General features: G+C 44.4%; 2 protein-coding genes and 1 pseudogene across 6 annotated transcripts; all 3 read left to right on the forward strand.

Annotated features, from left to right (window-relative positions):
* Window positions 1-245: 245 nt before the first annotated feature.
* LOC109471554 lies at window positions 246-4,965 on the forward strand. Of its 5 annotated transcripts, none has more exons than XM_019770902.1 (4): window positions 247-585; window positions 1,012-1,176; window positions 1,403-1,483; window positions 4,060-4,965. In XM_019770902.1, the coding sequence occupies exons 1-4, from the start codon at window positions 448-450 to the stop codon at window positions 4,120-4,122; spliced, it is 447 nt and encodes a 148-aa protein (XP_019626461.1). In that variant the 5' UTR covers window positions 247-447; the 3' UTR covers window positions 4,123-4,965. The 5 variants fall into 5 exon arrangements, with proteins under 5 accessions (XP_019626464.1, XP_019626461.1, XP_019626460.1 ...); XM_019770901.1 differs by having other exon boundaries at window positions 253-585; window positions 1,403-1,468; window positions 4,045-4,965; XM_019770903.1 differs by lacking the exons at window positions 247-585; window positions 1,012-1,176; window positions 1,403-1,483; window positions 4,060-4,965 and adding exons at window positions 2,485-2,565; window positions 2,836-3,017; window positions 3,537-3,881.
* Window positions 4,966-10,437: 5,472 nt separating this feature from the next.
* On the forward strand, window positions 10,438-14,014 carry LOC109471416 (alpha-N-acetylgalactosaminide alpha-2,6-sialyltransferase 1-like). Its single transcript, XM_019770702.1, has 5 exons — window positions 10,438-10,559; window positions 10,885-11,062; window positions 11,390-11,552; window positions 13,040-13,234; window positions 13,837-14,014. The coding sequence occupies exons 2-5, from the start codon at window positions 10,966-10,968 to the stop codon at window positions 14,012-14,014; spliced, it is 633 nt and encodes a 210-aa protein (XP_019626261.1). The 5' UTR covers window positions 10,438-10,559; window positions 10,885-10,965.
* Window positions 14,015-15,459: 1,445 nt separating this feature from the next.
* On the forward strand, window positions 15,460-21,530 carry LOC109471600 (annotated as a pseudogene).
* The last annotated feature ends 41 nt before the right edge of the window (window positions 21,531-21,571 follow it).

A 21,571-nucleotide genomic window follows, 5' to 3' on the forward strand; every position in this document is an offset into this window, starting at 1 on the left:
GGCCGATTGCGCAGTTGAAAATACACAGGAGCAGATAGTGCAAAGCCAAAGGAAAGGGGAAAACACCAACCTTTAGTTCATAACAGGTAAAACTACTTTCCAGTGTAAAAATGCGGTCCAAATACGTATTACACCGTTCCCGCTACTCGTATATGCTTATAGAACTTCCAAATGCAAGTTATGCTTGGTTCTTGTCTCTTTTTACCTCCATGGTTCTTGATTGCAGGTAGATTCATGACGTTGTCTGTGCTCGTTCTTCTCGTGTTGTTGTACGTAAACTTGGAACTTTAAGGTTGAAAGGTAGAGTGAGTGCATTTCCAAATTCATACTGTCTTGCAGCCACCGAGGGTCTACTTGGAGATTGCAGTAATTCGGAGTATGTTTCAACTTGTCATTTTTTACAGCGCAAATTTCTAAAAAGGACCGGTGTGAACCTCTCAGTTCGCCATGGGAAAACTGACGACAGAGTCTGGAGCTAAGACGGCCCCGGAGGACCCACCTCCCTACCCCCTGGAGCCGCTCCCGACCAAGCCTGTTCTGCAGACCAACATCGTGATGCCGCAGCCAGTACCGGGGGTTCCGCCGGTCAGTACTGAATCTGTATCTGTATCTGTATAGCCGGTATAACCTCCCTTCGGTGTAACACACCAGCTTCACAGGAACGCGGTGGCAGCTGGCTATATGCATTACACCGAACGACTTGTTACACCTAGTACATAACCCTTCAACATCTAACTATATAATGATTCTATACGGCAAGCTAGGTGGTAAGGTGACCTTGTGGTTAGGATTGTCGACTCTGAATGGTACACAGAATCTGAAGGTTCTGAGCTCGAATCTCTGGCACGGTTTAATTTTTGCCTTTGTAAAGGCATTTCACTTTCCACTCGACTCTGTTGAAAATTAGTGCATGAACCTATTTTTGGTTAGGGACGTCCTCTTCGTTATGACATGAAGTGGAGATCATAGATAGGAAAAATCAGTAACTTGATTATCTGTCGCCGTGCCCAGGCTCCCGTCAGGCGGTGCCCGAAGAAGTGTAAGACCGTCTCCCTGCTGTCGGTCATCGCGGTGCTGGTGGTGGGGCTGATCGTGCTCGGCGTTCTGCTGGGGAAGAAACACATGATGATGGCGGGCAAACATGGCTGCCGCGGGAGCGGAGAGAGGGGGGACATGGTAAGACCTATGTTTCCGATGTCAGTCTCGAGAAACAATTGGGGTCGGTAGGCAAAGGCGTAAATAGTAGTCTTGCCATATACCGTACCTGTTACACTGTTTGTAATTTGGCAATATTCGTCCCGAATTGTCGAAAATTGATATCATTAAAACAATTCCGAAACAAACGTTTTCCGGTTGCGTTCCTTGTTTACATGTGAGCTGTTTTTTTTGTGTGTAATCTTAGGGGAGAGACTGCGACGAGATGGAAGACATGGATGACATGGACGACAGTGATGAGCAGGATGGGGAGGCAGACGGACAGGACATGACTCAGGCGCGTCGATATGGACATGTACGTGGTGCATATGGATATGGTGGATATGGCCATGGTGTATATCGTTGATATGGCCATGGATATGGACATGGTAGATACGGTGGATATCGTGGACTTCGGGGCGGATATCGTGGTGCCATAACGCCCCCAGCGTCGTCCGTGGAGAAGCCATACGTGTAGGTATAGATCGTGGCTTAGAATAACGTCACCCCAGGCCATGGAAAATAAACTTTCTTTAATGCATATCTGTCGATTTTGTTTTGTTTTGTGTCTTTCTAGAGGATTATGATGACCTCCTTGGTGGTAGTTGCGTACGCGATTACAGTGATCTGCTACACTGCTTGGTATTTATGGTATTATTCACCGTTACTTTCCCACTATTCCTTATCAGGAGAAAACAATTTACTACTACAATCAAAGAACCAACATACTAGTATCATAGACGGAGTGGGTAAATTCGTCTCCCACTGCCTGAAAAAAAAAAGACAAACGCAACAAAATTAGTATCACGTATGTTGTAGAATGTAGTATCACGTAGACCTTCATATCATTGTACCTTCCTTTTCATACATGTTTGTATTCGCAATACAATAGACATAGAAGTGGAATATTTCACGTTACGCGTAGATATGCTAAACATAGAAATGAAGCTAAGTACTGCATATTGAGCCAAGGACAGTGATGAAATAAAAGTTCGTATCACACAGACAACATTAATGCCTAACTCCTGACGTTGGAATACTAGTTACTTGTTTTCAGATATTCTAGCGGATGAACCCCTTTGGCCATCTTGAAATTTAATACACGGCAAAATCACGTGATTTCCATGAGCCATACAGGTACAAAGCTACAGACACCGACAGCCTTTCGGCCATTGCATAAAAGAAGGTCAACGTCATTCTGACCCCCTAAAGAAGGGCCAATCAGATTGCCTGATTGCCCGTCAGATTGGGGTGGTTAGGTTTCACGAAGACTGCCTCCCGCGGCCGATTGCGCACTTGAAAATACACAGGAGCAGAGAGAAAGTGCAAAGGAAAGGAAAGGGGGAAACACCAACCTTTAGTTCATAACAGGTAAAACTACTTTCCAGTGTAAATGTGGTCCAAATACCCCGTTACTGCTACATGCTTATAGAACTTTCAATGTTCTGGTAGTAGATAAGTTATGCCTGCTTCTTGATTGCTGGTAGATTTATGAGCTGTCAGTGGTTGTTTTTTTTCTGGTGTACGTAAGCTTGAAAGATAAGGTTAGTGAATTAATCTTGCCAAATTCATACAGTCTTGCAGCCACCAAAGGCCCGCTTGGAGATTAACTCGGAGCATGTTTAAACTGATTTTTTACAGCCTAAAATTGCAAAGACTGACCGGTGTGACCCTCTCAGTTCGCCATGGGAAAGCTGGCGACAGAGGCTGGAGCTAAGACGGCCCCGGAGGACCCCCCTCCCTACCCCCTGGAGCCGCTCCCGACCAAGCCTGTTCTGCAGACCAACATCGTGATGCCACAGCCAGTGCCGGGGCTTCCACCGGTCAGTACCGCTGACTCTTTCGACAAGCTAGGTTAGCCTCTACAAGGCTTTGGGAGGCGACTGGAAAGTAGAAATTGGCCAACGAGAGTGAGATAACATACGGGGAGTTGGTTCGCCAGAGAGTACAGCTTGTTGCACTTGTCTACTCTTTCCAGGCGCCTCATAAAGTCTGGTAGAGGCTAAAGCTAGGTGGCAAGGTGGCCTTGTGTTTAGGGTTGTCTACTTTTAGAATCTGAAGGTTCTGGGTTCGAGTCCCCGGAAGTGTTTTGCGTTGGTAAATGTATTTTACTTCCCACTCGACTCAGGTGAAAATTAGGCTAAAGCCAATACATTTAGTACCTAGCTTCGGTAAGGGACGTCCTCCCGTTCATGACATAAATGGGAGGTCCGATGTAACAGAATTCCGTACGATACATAGTACTAGTATTGCACGACTATCTTATAGGAAATCTGTTCAGCCTGCAAAGGTGTCTGGTGGATACTAGCATGTAATTACCTTGATATCTGTCCCGTGCCCAGGCTCGCGCCAGGCGGTGCCCGAAGAAGTGTAAGACCGTCTCCCTGCTGTCGGTCATCGCGGTGCTGGTGGTGGGGCTGATCGTGCTCGGCGTTCTGCTGGGGAAGAAACACATGATGATGGCGGGGAAACATGGCTGCCGCGGGAGCGGAGAGAGGGGGGGCATGGTATGGCCTGGGGGAAATGGTGTGATTCCGATGTCAGTCCCGAGAAAAAATTGGGGTCGGTGGGCAAAGGCGTAGATAGTAGCCTTGCTCAAGAACTGGCCATAAACCGTACCTGTTACACTTGTTGTGCACAAGTCTGACTATATATATGTCGAACGAATATTCGTCGCAGAAATGTATGTCGCGACTCAATTGAAACCATCAAAATAATTCCGAACAAACAAAATTAGTTTCCGGTTACGGTCCTTCAAGTTAACATGCCAGTTGATTCTTTTTATAATCTTAGGGGAGAGACTGCGACGAGATGGAAGACATGGAAGACAGTGATGAGCAGGATGGGGAGGCAGACGGACAGGACGCGGACCAGCAGGGTCGTTATTGGATATCATGTGGGTTTATGGAACTCGGTTGTAGAAATTGAGGCTGATATCGTGAGGTCATGTCGGGACGTCGAAATGTAGGCGGGAGCAGCTGGTTGTGTAGCCTCTACCAGGCTCCAGAGGCGGCTGGAAAGAGTAGAAATTGGCCTAATAGACAGACAACATTTCAGGGGAGTTAGTCCGCTAAACGAGTACATTTGCCGCAGCCGGCTCTGAAGCCTGTTAGAGGCTACTGTTTGCGTGTTATATATTGAACCGTAGCTTTTAAAACGTTTCTGGCTATCTAGTAATCTTTTAGCCCTTCGATTATGACGAATACCAATAATCTCCATTAAGTATGTAACTTCTCACGTAAGAGAACTCAAAAAGAATGAAAAGAACTTAACGATAAATGAAGAAAAATGTACCAGGTTGTATACATGAAATTATGTTGATTTTGGCCATTGATTCGTTGTTGACAAAATTGACATATTACATATAAAAAATATGTACAAATCATGGCGGTCAGAAGCTGCTGTCCGCTTCATTGCTATGGAAAGTGTGTGAACATGCTCTGCTGTTTGTGGCCACGTCTCTTGTACCATGTGTGGACTTATTTGATTAATGACATTTTTGATCGATTATAAGCCTGTCATCTCCTTCGGAATCTTAAAAGTGGATTCTATCTTGTGTGTCGTGAGCTCAGTGCTACCGTTCAAGGAATATCGCTATGTCAAAATATGGTTTTATAATATTCTCGATATACTAGTTTGGTGTTAAACCTGTGACGTCTCTATTCAGTTGGTTTGAATAGGTCAGACAGATTCAGATTTTGGCGTTTTCATGAAAAGCATTGTCTATGCATGTACGTGCTTAGTGTTGCAACAAAAAAAATGGGAAAATTGCTAAGTTGTTTCTTCTCCGTTTTTATTAATGGTGTGTAACAGGTATGGTAGAAAGGGAAGGAGAATATTTGCTGTGAACGCACATGTATACTTATTACTCGACAAAAGGATATAGGGTCATGGGATGATAAAAAAAATTGATCTAAATTTAGAATTCGTACACAGAATATCCGGTCTGTAGTTTGCTGTTTGGCAGACTCAGATTGAAAAAAAAACCCCACACACTCCCTAATACACGTGTGCATGTGATCATGCACACGTGTAAACCGACAAAAAATCACAAGCAAAGCTCAATTTCTATGGGCAGTCAGACTTATACGTGTGTTCCTTAAGTACGCAGTCATGCGGGGCCTGTCTAAGTGCATAAAAGAAAAAAAGGGGTGACTCTGTCTAGCTAGTATTTGTACGAGTAGTAACTTGCTAACAGATTAACAAGATGTAGCGAAAAACATCGCGATTGCATTACAATCTGTACTTAGAAACTACTAGACAGTAGATGACGAGTAAAAATGGCACCTCGTGGATCAAAATCAGATCAAGAACGCCCCAGTATTCGGTTTTGTCAGTTGCAATGCTTGTATCCCCGGGTTATTGTTGTTTACGGAATAAAGTTAAAAGTACCTGTATCTCATTCGCAGATCTAGCTCCTGGCGTCTGGATAGGAGATATCCGAGACGGTAGTATACTAGCCTCCTTTTCAGGTCCCGTTTTTTTTTAGGGGGGGGGGGTATAATTTTCTGCTCAACCGTCTGCCATCACTTTCAGGCGTTCCGGGATCGGTCATTTTTTTTGGGGGGGGGGATGTTCCTAATTTTCTGTTCAAACGTAGATAGCACGCAATAGAAGCTCCAGCCGCCAACCCTAGTATGCTATCCCTGGAATGGAATGGTAAGGATGGCATACTAGGGTTGGCGGCCGAAGATTCTATTGCGTGCGATTTACGTTTGAACAGAAAATGAGCACCCCCCCCCCAATAAAAATGACCGATCCCGGAACGCCTGAAAAGGAGGCTAGTGGTAGTATACTGTGTTAACGTGTAGAAAACTTTACAACAGGACATCGGACGCGCCTTGGTTTTATGCGTACAGGAAATAGCGGCAATAATCTGAATAATTTGTGTCTTTATCGTAAGCTTAGATTATACGTTGCGATGCCACGTACGAAATTGCCGTGTACGAGGTGCATTTTACAAGCGCTCTTTCTACAGATTCTGGGCTCGGCATACTTCATATTCGTTTCACAGATTATCGGTGGGGACTGGCTTGGGACAGTTCTGAAAAAGGCGACTGGCTTAGAAAGGTAAGAATGCCGAATCTTGACAGGACTGTTTAGTCAGAAGAGTGACAAAATACACAAGGGATAACTTCTCGTTACCGAACGAAGATCTATACGTCTCTCGGTATGTATGATTATCAAGAGGAAGGGTAACGGGAGGGGTTCTAATTCCTACCTATGTTCCATGCAAACGCACATACCTTTGGTAATATTTTTTTTTACCAAAAACCCGCGCAACATGAGCTATAATATTGACAGATAAAGATCACAATGATAAAAGCTGTACAGCTGTGTATTTCACTTCAGTGTAGCCTGGATGCCAGACCCAAAGCACACTGGACACAAAGTATCTCAGTGTGCACACTGAGATATTTTGTGTCCAATGTGATTTGGGTCTGGCATCCAGGCTAACTTCAGTGTAGCGCCTTGCACCCAAGCGTTCACTAAACTTACGGCAGGTTTTTGGTCATTTACTGAAACTGAAACTGAAACTTTATTCATCAAAACAACATTGCAGGCTGAAACAGCCTGAATTGTGTTGCAAGTCACATGTAATTCCATATTAATAATAACAATTGTAACATTTTAGCGTTAAAAAGATTTAGTGTTAAAAGAAATATCCGATAATGACGTATTGTATAAAATATCGATAACACATTAAAATATAGACAATAATTGAGTGGAACAACTTAAGAATACAAATACAAGGAGGCAATAAATTTTTTTATAAAAGTCTATAGTGTCCTTCAGATTTTAAAAAGTCTATAGTGTCCCTCACTGCTGCAAGATGTTGAGTGATCTGGGGATAAATGATTGTCTATGTCTCTCTGTACGGCTAAGTGGTATCTTGTAGCTGGAAGTCTGACGGCGTAGTTGGTAGGTTGTCCGTCTACCCGGCTCAAGGAACTGCTGGCAAGGGTGAGTGTCATCCGCCATCACCCTCCTGAGTTCACGTACGGATGCCTCACGTCTCCGCTCCTCCAGGGTCGGCGGTTGACCGGAAGGAATTCCAATGATTCTGCAGCAGATTTTCTGTACTTTCTCGAGCTCGTCAGCCAACCCGCGAGGTAACCCTCCCCACACTGGTGATCCGTATTCCAGCACTGGTCTGACAAATGTCTTGTAAATTTGTAACAGAACGTCTACTGGAAGCCCCGCTCGTTTGGACAGTCGCAAGTAGTGAAGGCGAGGTCGGACCTTGGACAACATGTATTCAACGTGTGCACCCCACGACAGGTCGTTACTGACGATCACCCCTAGAAGTTTGAATGCAGGAACTCTCTCTATAGTCTCTCCGTTGAGCGTGAGTGGAGGGGGAATCACAGACTCCCTACGACAGCTAATAACCATGTCTTTGGTTTTTCCTACGTTTGCTGCCATACTGTAGGACTTAGCCCAAGTGTCGACTTCATTTATGGCTACTTGCATTTGACCTGGTAGTGATCCCATAAGAAGTTCCGAGTTCGTTAAGTCATCTGCGTACTTGACAGGTGTAACACTCTGTGGGATGTTGTTGTCAAGGCTGTTCATAGCTAGGACAAACAGAGATGGCGAGATGATTCCTCCCTGAGGTGTTCCAGCTAGCACTGGTCGAGGGGCAGAGATACGCGAATCCCACCGGACACGCTGCACACGGTCACTCAGGTAACTTCTCACGCAACTCCACAGGTCCCGTCTGATTCCCATTCTTGCCAGACTACGCAGAAGACTACCGTGGTCGATCGTGTCAAACGCGCGACTGAAGTCGACGAACGAGACATGTACATCCATTTTCGGCTTGCTGTTGAGCGCATCATGCCAGGTTTGCGTTAACTGTGTGAGAGCTGATACAGTCGATCTCCCTGGCCTGAAACCATGTTGGGAGTTATGGATCAGGTGATCAGTGTCCCTCTGTAGCAGCGTACGAACAAAGGATTCCAGCACTTTACCCAGACAGCTGGTAAGAGAGATCCGTCTGTATTCTTCAGGACCCTTTGGTTTAGATGTCTTAGGCACTGGAACAACCATCTCTGACTTCCACTGTAAAGGGAAGATACCCTGTTGCAAACATGAGTTGTAGATACCGCAAAGTACAGGAGCAAGTTCCTCATGGAAAGTGGACAAGACCCAAGTCGGTATGTGGTCATCCCCGGTAGCTTTACGTGGGTTGACCTTCTTAAGCTGCAGTTTAACTTGTCCTATACTCAGCTCCGGTATTATACCATCAGAAAGCTGATGCGAGACATCCGAAATCCCGGGTGTATTACGGGTTACACTTGACCAGACGGATGCGAAATGTTCACTGAGAGACTCACAGTCTATGCCCGGAGTCGGCACGCTGCCTCCTCTCTGCTTCGGAGCTCCCATCATGGACTTTTGCCGGTGGAACGTTCTATCGCAATAGGGGTGCCTAGTATCAAGCACATGTCGATCTGAGAAGAGAGTTTAGAAGTTAACGTTATATCGTACGTAAATAGTGACTAGTCAGTTACAACCATTGGTAACGGGAGGGAGACGCACTGGACATATCGACTCCAATGTGGTTTGTAACATTGTATGCGGCGTTATAAAATAAATTTGTAACGCCATATTGTCCTTGATCCTTGTCTAATGTTGATAAAAAATGTAACGTTGTTTGGGGAAGACAGTGGCAATGAGGTACATTTTGTACTAACGTTACTTGGTACCGTATTGAGATTTATCATGGTGTCTTTCGGTATGTATGATTAACAAAGCCGAAAGGGGAGAGGGGCAGGGTAGACCTAAGTCGCTGGTCATACGTATATTCACCATATAAAACAACTTATTTACAAGTGGAGGTTGTAACTTAACCGTGCCCCTATCACTTAGTATCAGTAACATTTTGTCATATCACTGCACGAAATCGACTATTTAAGCAGTCTTAAAGCACGCTTAAAGGTTCCGTTTTGGCACTCTTCAAGCAAATTTAAGCCATCTTTACGTGTGCTTAAATACTATTTTTAAACTAGCTTTAAGTTTGTGCGTGCGCGTAAAGTGCTTAATGGCACTCTTTTAAGCAGCATTTAAGCACTGTAAAGTAAGCTTAAATATTGATAATTACGCTACATTTAAGTGTCTTAAAGTGTCCTTAAAGGTAGTGATCATATATATTTATCATATTTCATTTTGGGCTCCAAAACCACCACTTTTTAGTAACCGAACTATGTTCGATCTCATCAGGGGTGTTTATAGTAGATTATACATGACCATATTGCAATTGGCAGGATATTGAAATAAACCAGGATGAAATATTGATTTGGGTAATACATGTATATATATAATGCACAAATAAAACAATATATCATACAGATTTCTTATTGGCACAACAAAAAGTACAGGGACTTTTGTATTCTACAACTAAAGATCTAACAAAGCTAAATGCATGTGTAGATAACGTCATCCTACGTACAAGATATATATATATATATATACATATTGTATTTATGTATTTTCCTATTTGAAAACTGTATTAATTATCTCCCCTGAGAATGTAATTGAATTTATCTATAGGATCTAACGTATTGAAATCAATTGAACAAGCGGAAAGAAAAATAAGCAGCAATAGGCTTTTATCATTGTAGGGTGTACAATACATTATAATTTTTTTTCAGAGAAACGGGTGAAGTGTTGCTGTACGCTAGGTCAGAGCTGAAAAATAAGGTGAGAAGGAATTGAAATCAATACACAAATTTGTGATAATGTATGTAGGGGCTGAGGAAATTTTTCAGCAGGCCGCTTTAAGATGGGGCCTACCATGTGCATTGACTATGCATTATCACTAGAACAACAATAAAAACTTTTTAAAAAGCTGGCCGGGGACCAAGATGGGAATAGCTGGATGGGTGGTGTTAGTGTGATGACTCAAATAATCGGTCACCTTTGTGACTTGAATTTGACTAATGCTAATAAGACTGGGCTTAGATGTACACAATCAATCCATTTTATTGCTCAACAACTGTAACCCACTTGTAATGTATTATGAGCTAGTTATGAAGGAGAAGAGATGGTTAATTACCGGTTTCGTGCAGTAAAGAATTGCGTAACTTCTGGTTTCATTCAACGGTCCTTCCCTCCTAACATTTGCTTGGTTTTCATTCACATGACAGAAAACGTCGAAACAAAGTTCACAGCTAACTCAGCGTCTACCATTTTATTCACAGCAATTGTTGGATAGAATCTCAGAAACCGAAGAAGACAGATATGGAAATGTATCAGTTCAGTTGCCAAAAAACATCTTAAAAAACCTGGTGCCGCCTGTGTTACAAAAGACCCACCTTGAAGATGTACCTTACACCAAAGACCAACACCACAAGAAATCGGTGAGCGCATATCTGTAAATTATTTTGCAGATAGTACAAAGTAACGGATAGCCTGGTTTCCGCTCTATCATGTTTGGGACGGGTTTTACATTGTGTAGAAAGTTGCAGGACAGATCTAGAGTTGGAGGGGCTGGTTACCATGTATACGGATGTGTTTGAATAAGAATAAACATTGCAGCAGTTTGTTAAGCCAGACCGTATGTATGTATGTAAATTTTTCAAATGCTACCTTTCTAGTGCCTGTACATTTTTAAAAACAATAAAAACAACAAATTGTAACACAGAGGCAAATTAAATGGCAAACCATCTCCCCGCGCCCCGCCAGGTCTGTCCCGATAGTCTCCGCTGGAAAGTCAACTCGTCCCCCTGGTTTAGGGACCGATTCGTGGAAGACATCAAAGTTTTCATGGACCAGGATGACCTGGAAGGTTCCTACTGGAAATCCCATCTCGGTGCATATTGGCCTCTGCCTTTCGGATTCAGCCCCAACAAGGACAGAAACGGTTAGGTTTATATCTTCTTCTGAGTAGTACATGATGTCAACATGTCATATCAATATCATATGTACAGTTTGAGTTATCATGTCAGGAGCAGCAAAACAGGAAAACAATCAGTGTAAAATGTCCTCAGTGTTTATACATAACGTAGTGAAGTGATCTGTTTCAACAATAAAAGAATGAGCAACCTATCGTCATAGAAGCAGTGGATTGCTCATTCCTTGACAGACTGGAGTTGTACAGTCAAAAATCCAGGTTTATAGTCCAACTTCTTGTGTTGGAAATTACGTTCATATTCAGAACTTCGCCAATACAGTAACCATTTCTATTTAGCTACCGAGCGACTGATCGGTATGTTGGAGAACCCGGATGTGTTCGGTTTCCATGGCGACCGTCAGAGGAAGCCGTGTGTTCGGTGTGCAGTGGTGGGGACAGGAGGAGTCCTGAGGGGGTCAAACAAGGGAGAAGAGATAGACGCGCACGACTATGTCTTCAGGTAAACATCAACGGATAAGATCTATATACACATCATTCATACAATACGTACTATGTGTTCTATCATGTTCAATCTGAGTCACTAGAACCAGACGTGTGGTCCATTTGGAGTCACCTGCGGTCATTTACAAGTTACAAGACACTCGCCAACCCAAACATTTTCGTCTTCATGCACCAGGAAAAACAAAACACTTTTTCACAAATACAAACCATTTTCTGGACAGTACATGTTTGCACTTACACACCGAAAAGGTTGTGTGTTCATTAAAATACTTCAAAACAAAATCAACTTCTTGAACTATATTGAGAGCAATATATATATATCATGTTTTGATCTGCGTTAACGTTTATGCACATGAAAATCAATGCAGAAACAGAAGATGTCGCACACACTCGCTCTTCTTTTCTTTTCTTTTCTAGAGTGAACCATGCTCTCATGCAGGAGCCTTTTACCAAGGATGTCGGCAAAAAGTTGTCCTTCTATATTTTCTACCCGGAGTCACATCGTAAAACCGAGATGATCTCCAGTTCGGTGAGTTCCAGACTGGATACCGTTTCACTTTTACAGTCCGGTATATTAGAAAGACAATGACAATGAAATTAATTGCATATTCACGCCAAATGCACTAAGTTAGATAACTTGGGTACAAGTATAGAAGAAACAAGTGTTACATTTCTGTGCTACGTCTCTATCTACCGGATCTCTTCTCTCTTTTTGAAACATGTACCATCCGGTAGGGAAGTTTCCATATAAAAGACAGCCAACACAAGATATAAAAAAAAAACAAACTACTAACCATGCGTACAATACGTGTTTATTGTTGATTATGACTTATCTATTTTTGGACCCGGAAAATACTAAAAGTAGCCCGGCCGGCCCTGGTACCGGTTTGGAACTGGTACCTAAGCATTATATGACATGGGAGCAAGCAAGTCGAACCGGTTACTATAAACATGCGTGCAAGCTAGAATCATTACGTGGAAATTATGAGAATGTCAAGTCTCCCTTCCTTCTTCCAGCATGTGTTGCAGATCTTCATTCCGTTCAAAACGTCAGACTTGGATTTCATCACAAGATGGCTGCACAACCGCACCATCCCGCACTGTGGCGCTACGTACGTTCATGATCGGTGTATTTTAACTCTATATTAATCTATGACAACTAAGAATGAAGAACAAGATTTTGTGTTGGATATAGGGATTTTCTTCTTCCTTCCTTCCTTCCTTTCTTTCTTTCCTTTTTCCTTTTTCCTTTCTTTCTTTCTTTTTCTTTCTTTCTTTCTTTCTTTCTTTCTTTCTTTCTTTCTTTCTTTCAATCAATCAAAAACTCCGATCCGGATCTCTACCGGTGGGATCGGCACTTCTGCCAGATCGAAGTCTTTACCCTGACATATATGTATATATACACACATATACATATACATATACACATACACATACATATACATATACACGTTATATACTAACAATGCATTTTCATATTTGTAGGTGCAAAAGGACTCTTAACACCAACCTGAACCGCACGACGATGAAGGTTACCCATCCTGACTTCATCCGTTACGTCTTTGCGAGCTACATGAACACGTCACTGTCTCTTCGACCAACCACAGGAGCTGTAACAGTGTTCCTGGCTATCCAACTGTGCGACGTGGTGAACATCTACGGATTTGGGTATGACCCAAGGTAGAGGCAATTTCATACGCTACATAGGTCAACACCTTTCTCTCGCCCATTTTGTCTGTAGAGCGACGACGCAGGCTCGCCCTGGCAGGACACGTTTTTCGCAGTAAGAACCAGCTAGTAGACTAATCTAATGGCTTCCCACTCGAAGACTTAGAGTGGGACGACCACATACTACACTTTTGTAATGTTAGAGAAAGACACTGGTCCTGCAGGTACTGCTCTAGTGTAGACCACGAGGGTCGACAGGTAGTCGTATCAAAAGTACGGCCCCGGTCCGGAACTCCATTATCAAAGCTTTATCACGGCTCGAGTATAAACCCTTGTTCAGTATCACGCGGGCCGGAATATCCGTATCGCGGCTCAAGTATGACATAAGCGCAAGTGCATTAACTTCACATAATCTCCAAGCAGATCCCTTTCGGTGGAAAAAGGACAGTATCAATTGGCCAGGCAGTACAGTATCCATTAGCCAGAGAAGGTCGCCGGCCAAAGACGGGTGGGGGTAGCGACAAAAAAAACCCGGCCATATATACAAAGCTAACGATCCCCCACAACCTCTGCTTGGAGAGTAGACTTCACAGACGGTTTTACCGTTGTTCCAGATTCCCCATGCACTACTACGACCACGTCAGCATCCCCGACACACGCGCGGACGGGGAGGTGAAGGAGGGCGCGCATGACTACAGCGAGGAGAGGCGACTGTGGGAGAGACTGCACGGCGAGAGGATCATCTACTGGCACAGCCGGCAGAACCACACCGCCAGCACAGATAGAGCCTAGTAGAGAGGTTTTATCAACGTCCAGAACCGTGGCTAGCTATCCAGTTCTATGCATGTATGGGTTAGGGTTAGGATCTAGAACCATGCCTGAGTATGGTTCTGGATAAAACACGCGGTTCTGGATACAGTAGGTTCCTTCGTAAATATGCAGAAATGGATGAACGATATACGGCATAATATTGCAGACTTTGCAACTACATAATCGACTTTTAATTTGCCTCGATGTTTTGCCTTCTCTTCACCCCTATAGTTGCTTTTCTGAGGCAATGGAATTTACTCCGTCCCCCTCCTTTCGTGAATTTTGTTGCAAACAGATGAAAACGATCACATGGGATCTTGAGATCATTTTCGTGACAGTAGACTCAGAGGAGTTCATTATATAAACACGAAACATATTAATGTCGTGCTCTCTGTTGGATGAAAAGCTTAATGCGATTACTTCGTGTCGTGCGTAGGCAGGCGTAAACAATAGCCTCATTCGCACACGTCTTGGAGCGTCGGCGTTTTTTTGGGGGGTGGGGGGGTGGGGCTCCGAGGCTCCCTTTGGCGCATTAGAAAACCTCAGCCCGTCTAAAGAAACGCCCCCTCCCCCTTAACCAAGCGCCGTCGCCCCAAGACGTTTGTGAAGGAAGCCATGTACATGTATACAGTGGCTCCATAGACAAGCGGTATAGCGAACATAAATCCATCTATCAGTAATTAATACTTGACAACAGAAAGTGTCTATTCAAGAATAGCAGTGAGAAACGAATGACGTCGACCTGGGACCGTTCGGAAAGCTAACACTTGACGAGCCTCTTTCTCCAAAGATCCAGCTGTCGTGTTAGTGTTTTCCCTCTGATACTACTCAAAGACCAGAAAATAAATCGCATGACGTTTACTCGTTGATCCAGATTTTTAAAATCTCGATGAAAATTGCATACATGTCATGTTGCCATTTAATGTGTAAAACTTAAAAGTATGTACACATTGTACACACGTGCCTTGGTTTTCCAAATAAAGTTGGAGTGATACAGCATAGTTAGCAGAAGATGATTTTTTTAGTACACCAGGCAACATTTCAATAAGTATGATAACCTAAACATAAGGTTCATAAAATCTGGACCATGATGCAACGTAACATAAGCGAAGCGACAGCCATCTTGGATTCGGCAGTACCTGGCACCTTGATAGCCTCCAAATCAGGCCTCTTGGCAGATGCTGTTTTATTTATCACGTGCTGTTTTCTGATTATACATCAGTTCAAATTTTACCCACTTTCTCGTAGGACAGACTTATAGAAACCGGGTACAATTAGAACTGATGTGAAATAAGAAAACAGCACATGATAAGCAACGAATAAAGCATACCGAAGACGTCCGACGAGGAGGTTTTAGAGTCAAACCTTGCATAAACAGGTGTAGGGTTACAGTGACTCGGCAAACCACTGGGGAAAAGGTCATCGTTGCTTCGCACGGTCGTGACGAAAACAAAAGGACGGGAAGATTACGTTACAGTTCCTCCAAGGTGCGCAACAGAGTTCTGGACGACTGCGGGTGTGAAAAAACGTCGTGTGACACACACGCCAGAAAAACGTCGTCAAAAGTCGCTGAGCAGATTTTTAAAGGTAAGTTTATAGGTTAAGTATAGGTTACAGGTAGTAAGCACCTGTTGTGTTTGGTACCTGGCCTCTGACAAGTAGTCGTTTTGTACGTCTTAAGCGAGAACGGAGAAGGAAATAAGCTACTGCAAAAAATGGCGTACAATTCAGACTACGCAGGTGTGACGCTGACTCCACTCTCACATAGACGGTCTTCTCCTGTCTTAAATACTGTGAGCCAATGCAAGGAGGTTTAAAAAGTGACCGTAAGGGAGCAGGGATTGTAGGGTACTGTCCAGATTGTAGAGTCTTGTACAGGTAGTATCACGGAAGACTGAAATGGCTATGGTACTAGTATGTTTTACATTTCAATCCATGCAAACGTTTTAGCTTCAAACATTTCATGCAAAATTTAGGTCTTTTACATTATAGGCTTTCGCCAATCAGCTAAATGTTCCAGACGTAACCTTGTTCTACTTTAACTGTACTTATCATGAAAGAATTTATATAACGGTTACAGCCTCCGTCGGTCAATATTGACCACGGTCATGTTCTAAATCACATCAGCCCTACTGCAACAGCTATGGCGAACAAACAGTCCTATTTGAGAAGAAGGCTCCATTCCGACTAGGATAAAATTGTCCTGATCGAGCCGAATTGGTTCATTTTGATCCAGCTTCAATTCGGATCGATCCGGACAATTTTATCCAAGTGGGAAAGGGCGTAACAGTCTATGACACAATCTGTAATATGAATCAGTTCTGTTGCAAAGTTCTTTTCCCCGACCGAGTCCTCTTCTCTTCTGCGTTGATCTTAGCAGAAGATTTTAGCATATAAGTGAATTACTGGTTTGGCTTAATCAAATGTACGCTATTCCAAGGGACGTCAGCGTAAACTCCCTCCGCCATGGGAAAGCTGACGGTGACGACCAACGCCAAGGTGAAGCCCGAGGAGCTGCCTTCGGTGGAGAGTCCCGTCTCTACCGACCCGCTGCCTCCCAAGCCCGGCGCCCCGCTCACACACTTCGTGGTGCCGCAGCCGTCCGCGCCCCCGGTCTACCGCCCGCCGGTGAGTTCTGAAGTCTCAGCTGTGGCTATATAGTTACCTCCATGAAAAAGAATTGGCTTTGGTCGGTCTGTCTGTCTCTCTATCCCCCTTCAGTCTCTCTCCCAGTCTCTGTCTGTCAGGCTGACAGTAGGTCTGTCTGTCTGTCTGTCTGTCTGTCTCTCCACGGTGGTCTCTCTCTGTGTGCGCGCGCGCGTTTGTGTGTCACTGTGTGTTTGTGTGTGTGCGTGTGTGTGTCTGTGCATTTCAGCATGGCCCTGAGGTCTCTGGTGTTTCCTTGCACGATATTAGATAAAAGAAAGACTTGTAGACATCATGGTGACACAGTCACCGTCACACAAGATCTATATACTACGAGTAGTAGTTCATAGAGGTCTGTCTACAAATTCTTGTTTCTTATCAGCGTCGCACCAACAGTGGCTGCTCCAAGAAGTGTAAGACGGCAGTGCTGGCGGCCGTGGTGGTGGTTCTGATGGTGTCGCTGATCGTGACCGGTGTGTACTTCCTGAAGATGCACCGCCGCGCCGAGAAGCCGCCGTGTTTCCGGACCGGCAGGGGGCGCCACGACAGCGGGGAGCGGCACGATAGTCACGAGAGAGATGACAGCCGCGAACGCGAGGAGGTTTGTACTCTAGCCACCTTCATAGACCTGTGGGGCGGTGGCGTTAATTTTTCGGGGAGCTACGTACGTTGTTAGGCGGCAAAACCGTCCCTTCTCCAGAAAGTATTTCAGCTTTTCCCAGCGCTAAATTTTCATTACATTACATCAATAATATGAACCAAGTTTAAAGTGCAATATTACCGTTCAATCTCGATTCATAATTACTTCTCAGGCTGACCAAGGACGTTTAAAACGCCTTGTACTAAGACAGATGAACTTTCAAGATACTATATTACATCACGTTATATATTTGAGGAGGTAATCAATCCCATGCATATTACAGGACGAGGACTGTGATGAGGAGAAGAACGACAGGTGGTACGAGTGGCTGCAGAACTGCATGAACCAGTGGTTCAACCGGGACGAGGAGGGACGTGACGATGGGGACGGACCTCCGCGGCCCCCGGGGTCCGAGGAGGGAGAGCCGCCCCGCCAGCGGGCCATCCCCTAGGGTGGCTCGGCGGGGATACATCCTCCGGTGTGCAGCCAGATTTTTGTCTCTGCCAAATAACTGCCCCTGACAAACAGACAAACAAACAAACAAACAGTACGCCAAAAACAGTTACTCTACAACCTGGATATGATTTTGGAAACGGTCTGACGTTTCAGGTAGCATCCACCACCTTCCGTCAGTGACACCAAGCCTGTAGTAAATGTCCTTGGTGACACTGAACAAACATTGCGGTTTCCAATGAGGCAAGGGGTGGGAGGGGGTGTGGAGACTAAACCTAACCCTAACCCCAATCCTAGGCCTAACCCTACCCTAGCATGAACGATGAGGCCCAGAGTCTTACATCCTAACTCTAAGTCTTACACTAACACCATCCTTAATTCAAGGGATGGTGGCACGCGCGCACTACCCCGAAAAACAGAAATCTGGCGGGGCAGAAATTTGGTGTCACACCTGGCCGATATGAGGATATAAAGTTTGCGACACCTTGCTAGTCGGGTTGAAACGTCGTTTGCTCATCATCAAATATTATATGCTGCATTTTTACCTTTTGCTTTTGAAGATATGCTAGGATATTTTTGTACGTTACGTATACTTTGTTTGTTTTGTAATTCTTACAGATGCATTCCTTTAATAAAAACTGTTGTGTGTATTTGCATCTTCAGACAATACATTTGTACGCTTTTTTTTACTTCGAATTCTTTACCATCAAGAAGAATATTTCATGCTCAAGGACCATTGCTGTGGGGACAATAAAGTTTTTATGCCTTGTTTGAAGAAGCGTTGTGGACTTTTCGCTCAATTGTACTGATAACGAGAATTTCTTCCATTTGAATGGATTGATATGCAATTTAAATGTTAAATACTATTAACGAAATAACATGACGCTAAGGCAAAGCCCGAGACTATTATTATAAAGTTGTTTATACAACTACATGCATGAATCTACATACAAACACAAATATTCGATGATAAAGACTAAGATATTCAGAAAACGCCCCTAACACACATCATCACACAAACACATATACAGACAGGACAATGGTACTTTCCCAGGCATGCAGGTGTAAATAATACCTTCACCAGCCCTGACAGGACGAACAATAGTGCCAGTCACGCGATCCGTCCATTCTCCTCACAGAGAAAATTAAAATACGTCTGCGCTCAAATCACTCGCGCAGCAGACCTTAGACAGAACCAGGTGTCACACAGTAGCACGGTAGAAAGGAAAGTCAAGACAAGGTAAGAAGCTGAGAATAATTTTGTAAATGAACGAGGCTGCATGTGTTGGTTAAGAATGCAGTGTTTACATGAGATCATTTAAGACCGCTACAAGTACCAGCGAGATGTACTTAGTACGTACAGTAATGATCTAACATATATCTTTTAAGTGCACCAGTCTTGTACGCCGGCTTCAGGGCATACAAGCTATAAAATCTTCCTTCTTTAACGAGTATTTTACTTCAGTGCCGCTATATTTTACTGCAATAATGTCTGGGAACATTGAAGCATTTTAGTAGAATTTCAGGTGACAAGGTGATCTTGGGGGTAGGGACGTTGACTCTGTATTTGAAGGTTCTGGGTTTGAGTCTCTGGCAGGCGCCCGTGTTGTGCTCTTAGGAAAGGTACTTAATACTAGTACCTATTTCTTCAGTCTACTCGGTGAAAATGATTACCTAGCTTAGATTAGGGATGTCCGGATCCTCTCAGTCACCTATTACGTCACTCCTTCCAGAAATGTGGTAAATCGTAGTAAACAAAATTCATGGAAAGGTACACATTTCCTATACACTGGTGTTGCGCACTTCAGAAAGGTGTAATACACTGTAATACAAAGAAGACTCGCGTTTAATTATTCATGAAGCGATTCCAAGAACCTGGCGTATTGTTCGGTGAATTGTGTGCAGAAGGATATTCTTAAATGCAAGGTCATACAGGCGCGTTGCTTTGAAGACACAAAATGCGTGACAGGCAGACAGTCGACAGATAAGTTGCGGCTACATATCAAGAAGGCTGCGTGGACAAATGAACTCTACGGTGGCCAAACTCCCCTGGCCACTAAATCTCCCTCTTTGGCCAAATATTACTCTTTGTTGTTAGTCCGGTGTAAGTTCCAGCTGTTGCAGACGATTCCCGCATTCGTAAAATTCAATCGATACACCCGTCAACGTCATATCCGTCAACACCGGCATTCAGGACCCGCTGCACTGCCCCACACAATGTTTATAATTAGAAACCTTCACTTGTGACCTGACCATTCCATTTTTTGCCGTCTGTCGGCAGTTCTCAGGTGTCAGTCTGTCATGGGGAAGCTGACGGCCAATACTGGCGGGAAAGCGAAAGAGGCAGAACCGACGATGGCCGAGGAACCGGTGCCGGAAAAGCCCGACCCGTCGCCCCCAAGCTTCGTGGTTTCTCCGCCGGTCTATTGTCCACCTTCGGTAAGGTTCGGAGACAGGGAAGCGTGGGGGAGGAGGTTTTCTTATTTATCCTTATTTTTTTCAAGGAGTAAGTTTTAGTCATGACGGTACTTGCATGGTGTACCATCATTCATCATATATAGAGATAGATCTATAGATAGAGCTATAGATATAGATAGATATATAGATAGATACATTTTATTATATGGTGACCTGCCCCTCTAGCTCTGTCCTGCAACTTGCAACAAATGTAACCCAACGCCACAGGGTCAGGGTATCTGGTAGAGGACCAGTTACCATGGTGACATGGGGACGTCTAGTCTAGGTCATTGACCTTATTTGTTTGTTAAAGAAGAGAAAGAAACTGGGCAAAAACAACATCTTTTCCTCCTGCAAAGGTAAACTTGTTTAATTATAGATTAACCACATGTAGTTCTTTCCTTTTTACACCTAGACCAGCCCTGGCCGCCTGACTCGGAAGAGGAAGCAGTGTTTGGGGCGGTGTAAGGTCCTGGTGTGCTGTGTGCTGGCCATACTGGGCGTCTTCATCTTCATGGGCGCCAGCTGGTACGTCCACAAGATGCACCGTGAGGCGGAGAAACCACCGTGTGTGTATGGGGACGAGCATGAGGTACGCTGCAGAGGTAGCCTCTAACAGGCTTCAGAATGAGCTCGAATGAGTAGAAATTTGCAAAATAGACAGAAAACATGCCAGGGGATTTGGTATGCTAAATGAGTACAATTGGCCACTCCTCAGTGGACCAACTCCCCAGGCATGTTATCTGTCTATTTGGCCAATTCTACTCTTTCCAGCCACTTCCGACGTGTGGTAGAGGGTATTAAGTAGACAAGGGTGTTAATGCACCAGTTACATGTAGCCCTATACTATAGTTTCTAGAAATGTGCTTTATCCAAAACCATGCTCAGGCTAGGCACAGTATTGGATATTCCACGCAAATCCATATCCATGCATATGCTAGGGGCAAATCTACATTGTTGCATAGTGTATACCCAGAACAGTTGAAATTAATCTAAAAGTAACTTTTCCTCCCACGTAGGACTGTGACCGTGAGAAGTCGGAGCGCTGGCAGGAGTGGCTGGAGAAGAGCCTGTGGGTGATGCAGCACAAAGGGGAGGGGCGCCGTGACGGTGGTGAGAGGGACGGCCATCGCATGATGGGTCCCGAACACGACCGCGAGCCTCCTCATCTCCGCATGGACGAGCTCAGGCAGATCATGGGGGAGATGGAGGAACGCTACCAGGAGATGAGGGACGGGTGTCCACCCTCCCGCACCCCCTCCTTCTCCCCCTCCCCCTCCCATGTAGGGGTTGAGCATGATTGTTGCAGCTCATTGCCTCTACCAGTCTTCATCAGCAGTTGG

This window comes from Branchiostoma belcheri, unplaced genomic scaffold (assembly GCF_001625305.1).
Source record: "Branchiostoma belcheri isolate BF01 breed outbred unplaced genomic scaffold, Haploidv18h27 scaffold25, whole genome shotgun sequence".
NCBI lineage: Eukaryota > Metazoa > Chordata > Leptocardii > Amphioxiformes > Branchiostomatidae > Branchiostoma > Branchiostoma belcheri.

Bases quoted from the DNA above. Each gene is read 5' to 3' on its own strand.
- LOC109471554 (XM_019770902.1), top strand. From the start codon at position 448: ATGGGAAAACTGACGACAGAGTCTGGAGCTAAGACGGCCCCGGAGGAC. The intron at 586-1,011 runs GTCAGTACTGAA...CGCCGTGCCCAG, and splicing joins CAGTACCGGGGGTTCCGCCG to GCTCCCGTCAGGCGGTGCCC. The intron at 1,177-1,402 runs GTAAGACCTATG...GTGTAATCTTAG, and splicing joins GCGGAGAGAGGGGGGACATG to GGGAGAGACTGCGACGAGAT.
- LOC109471416 (XM_019770702.1), top strand. From the start codon at position 10,966: ATGGACCAGGATGACCTGGAAGGTTCCTACTGGAAATCCCATCTCGGT. The intron at 11,063-11,389 runs GTTAGGTTTATA...ATTTCTATTTAG, and splicing joins CCCCAACAAGGACAGAAACG to CTACCGAGCGACTGATCGGT. The intron at 11,553-13,039 runs GTAAACATCAAC...TCATATTTGTAG, and splicing joins GCGCACGACTATGTCTTCAG to GTGCAAAAGGACTCTTAACA.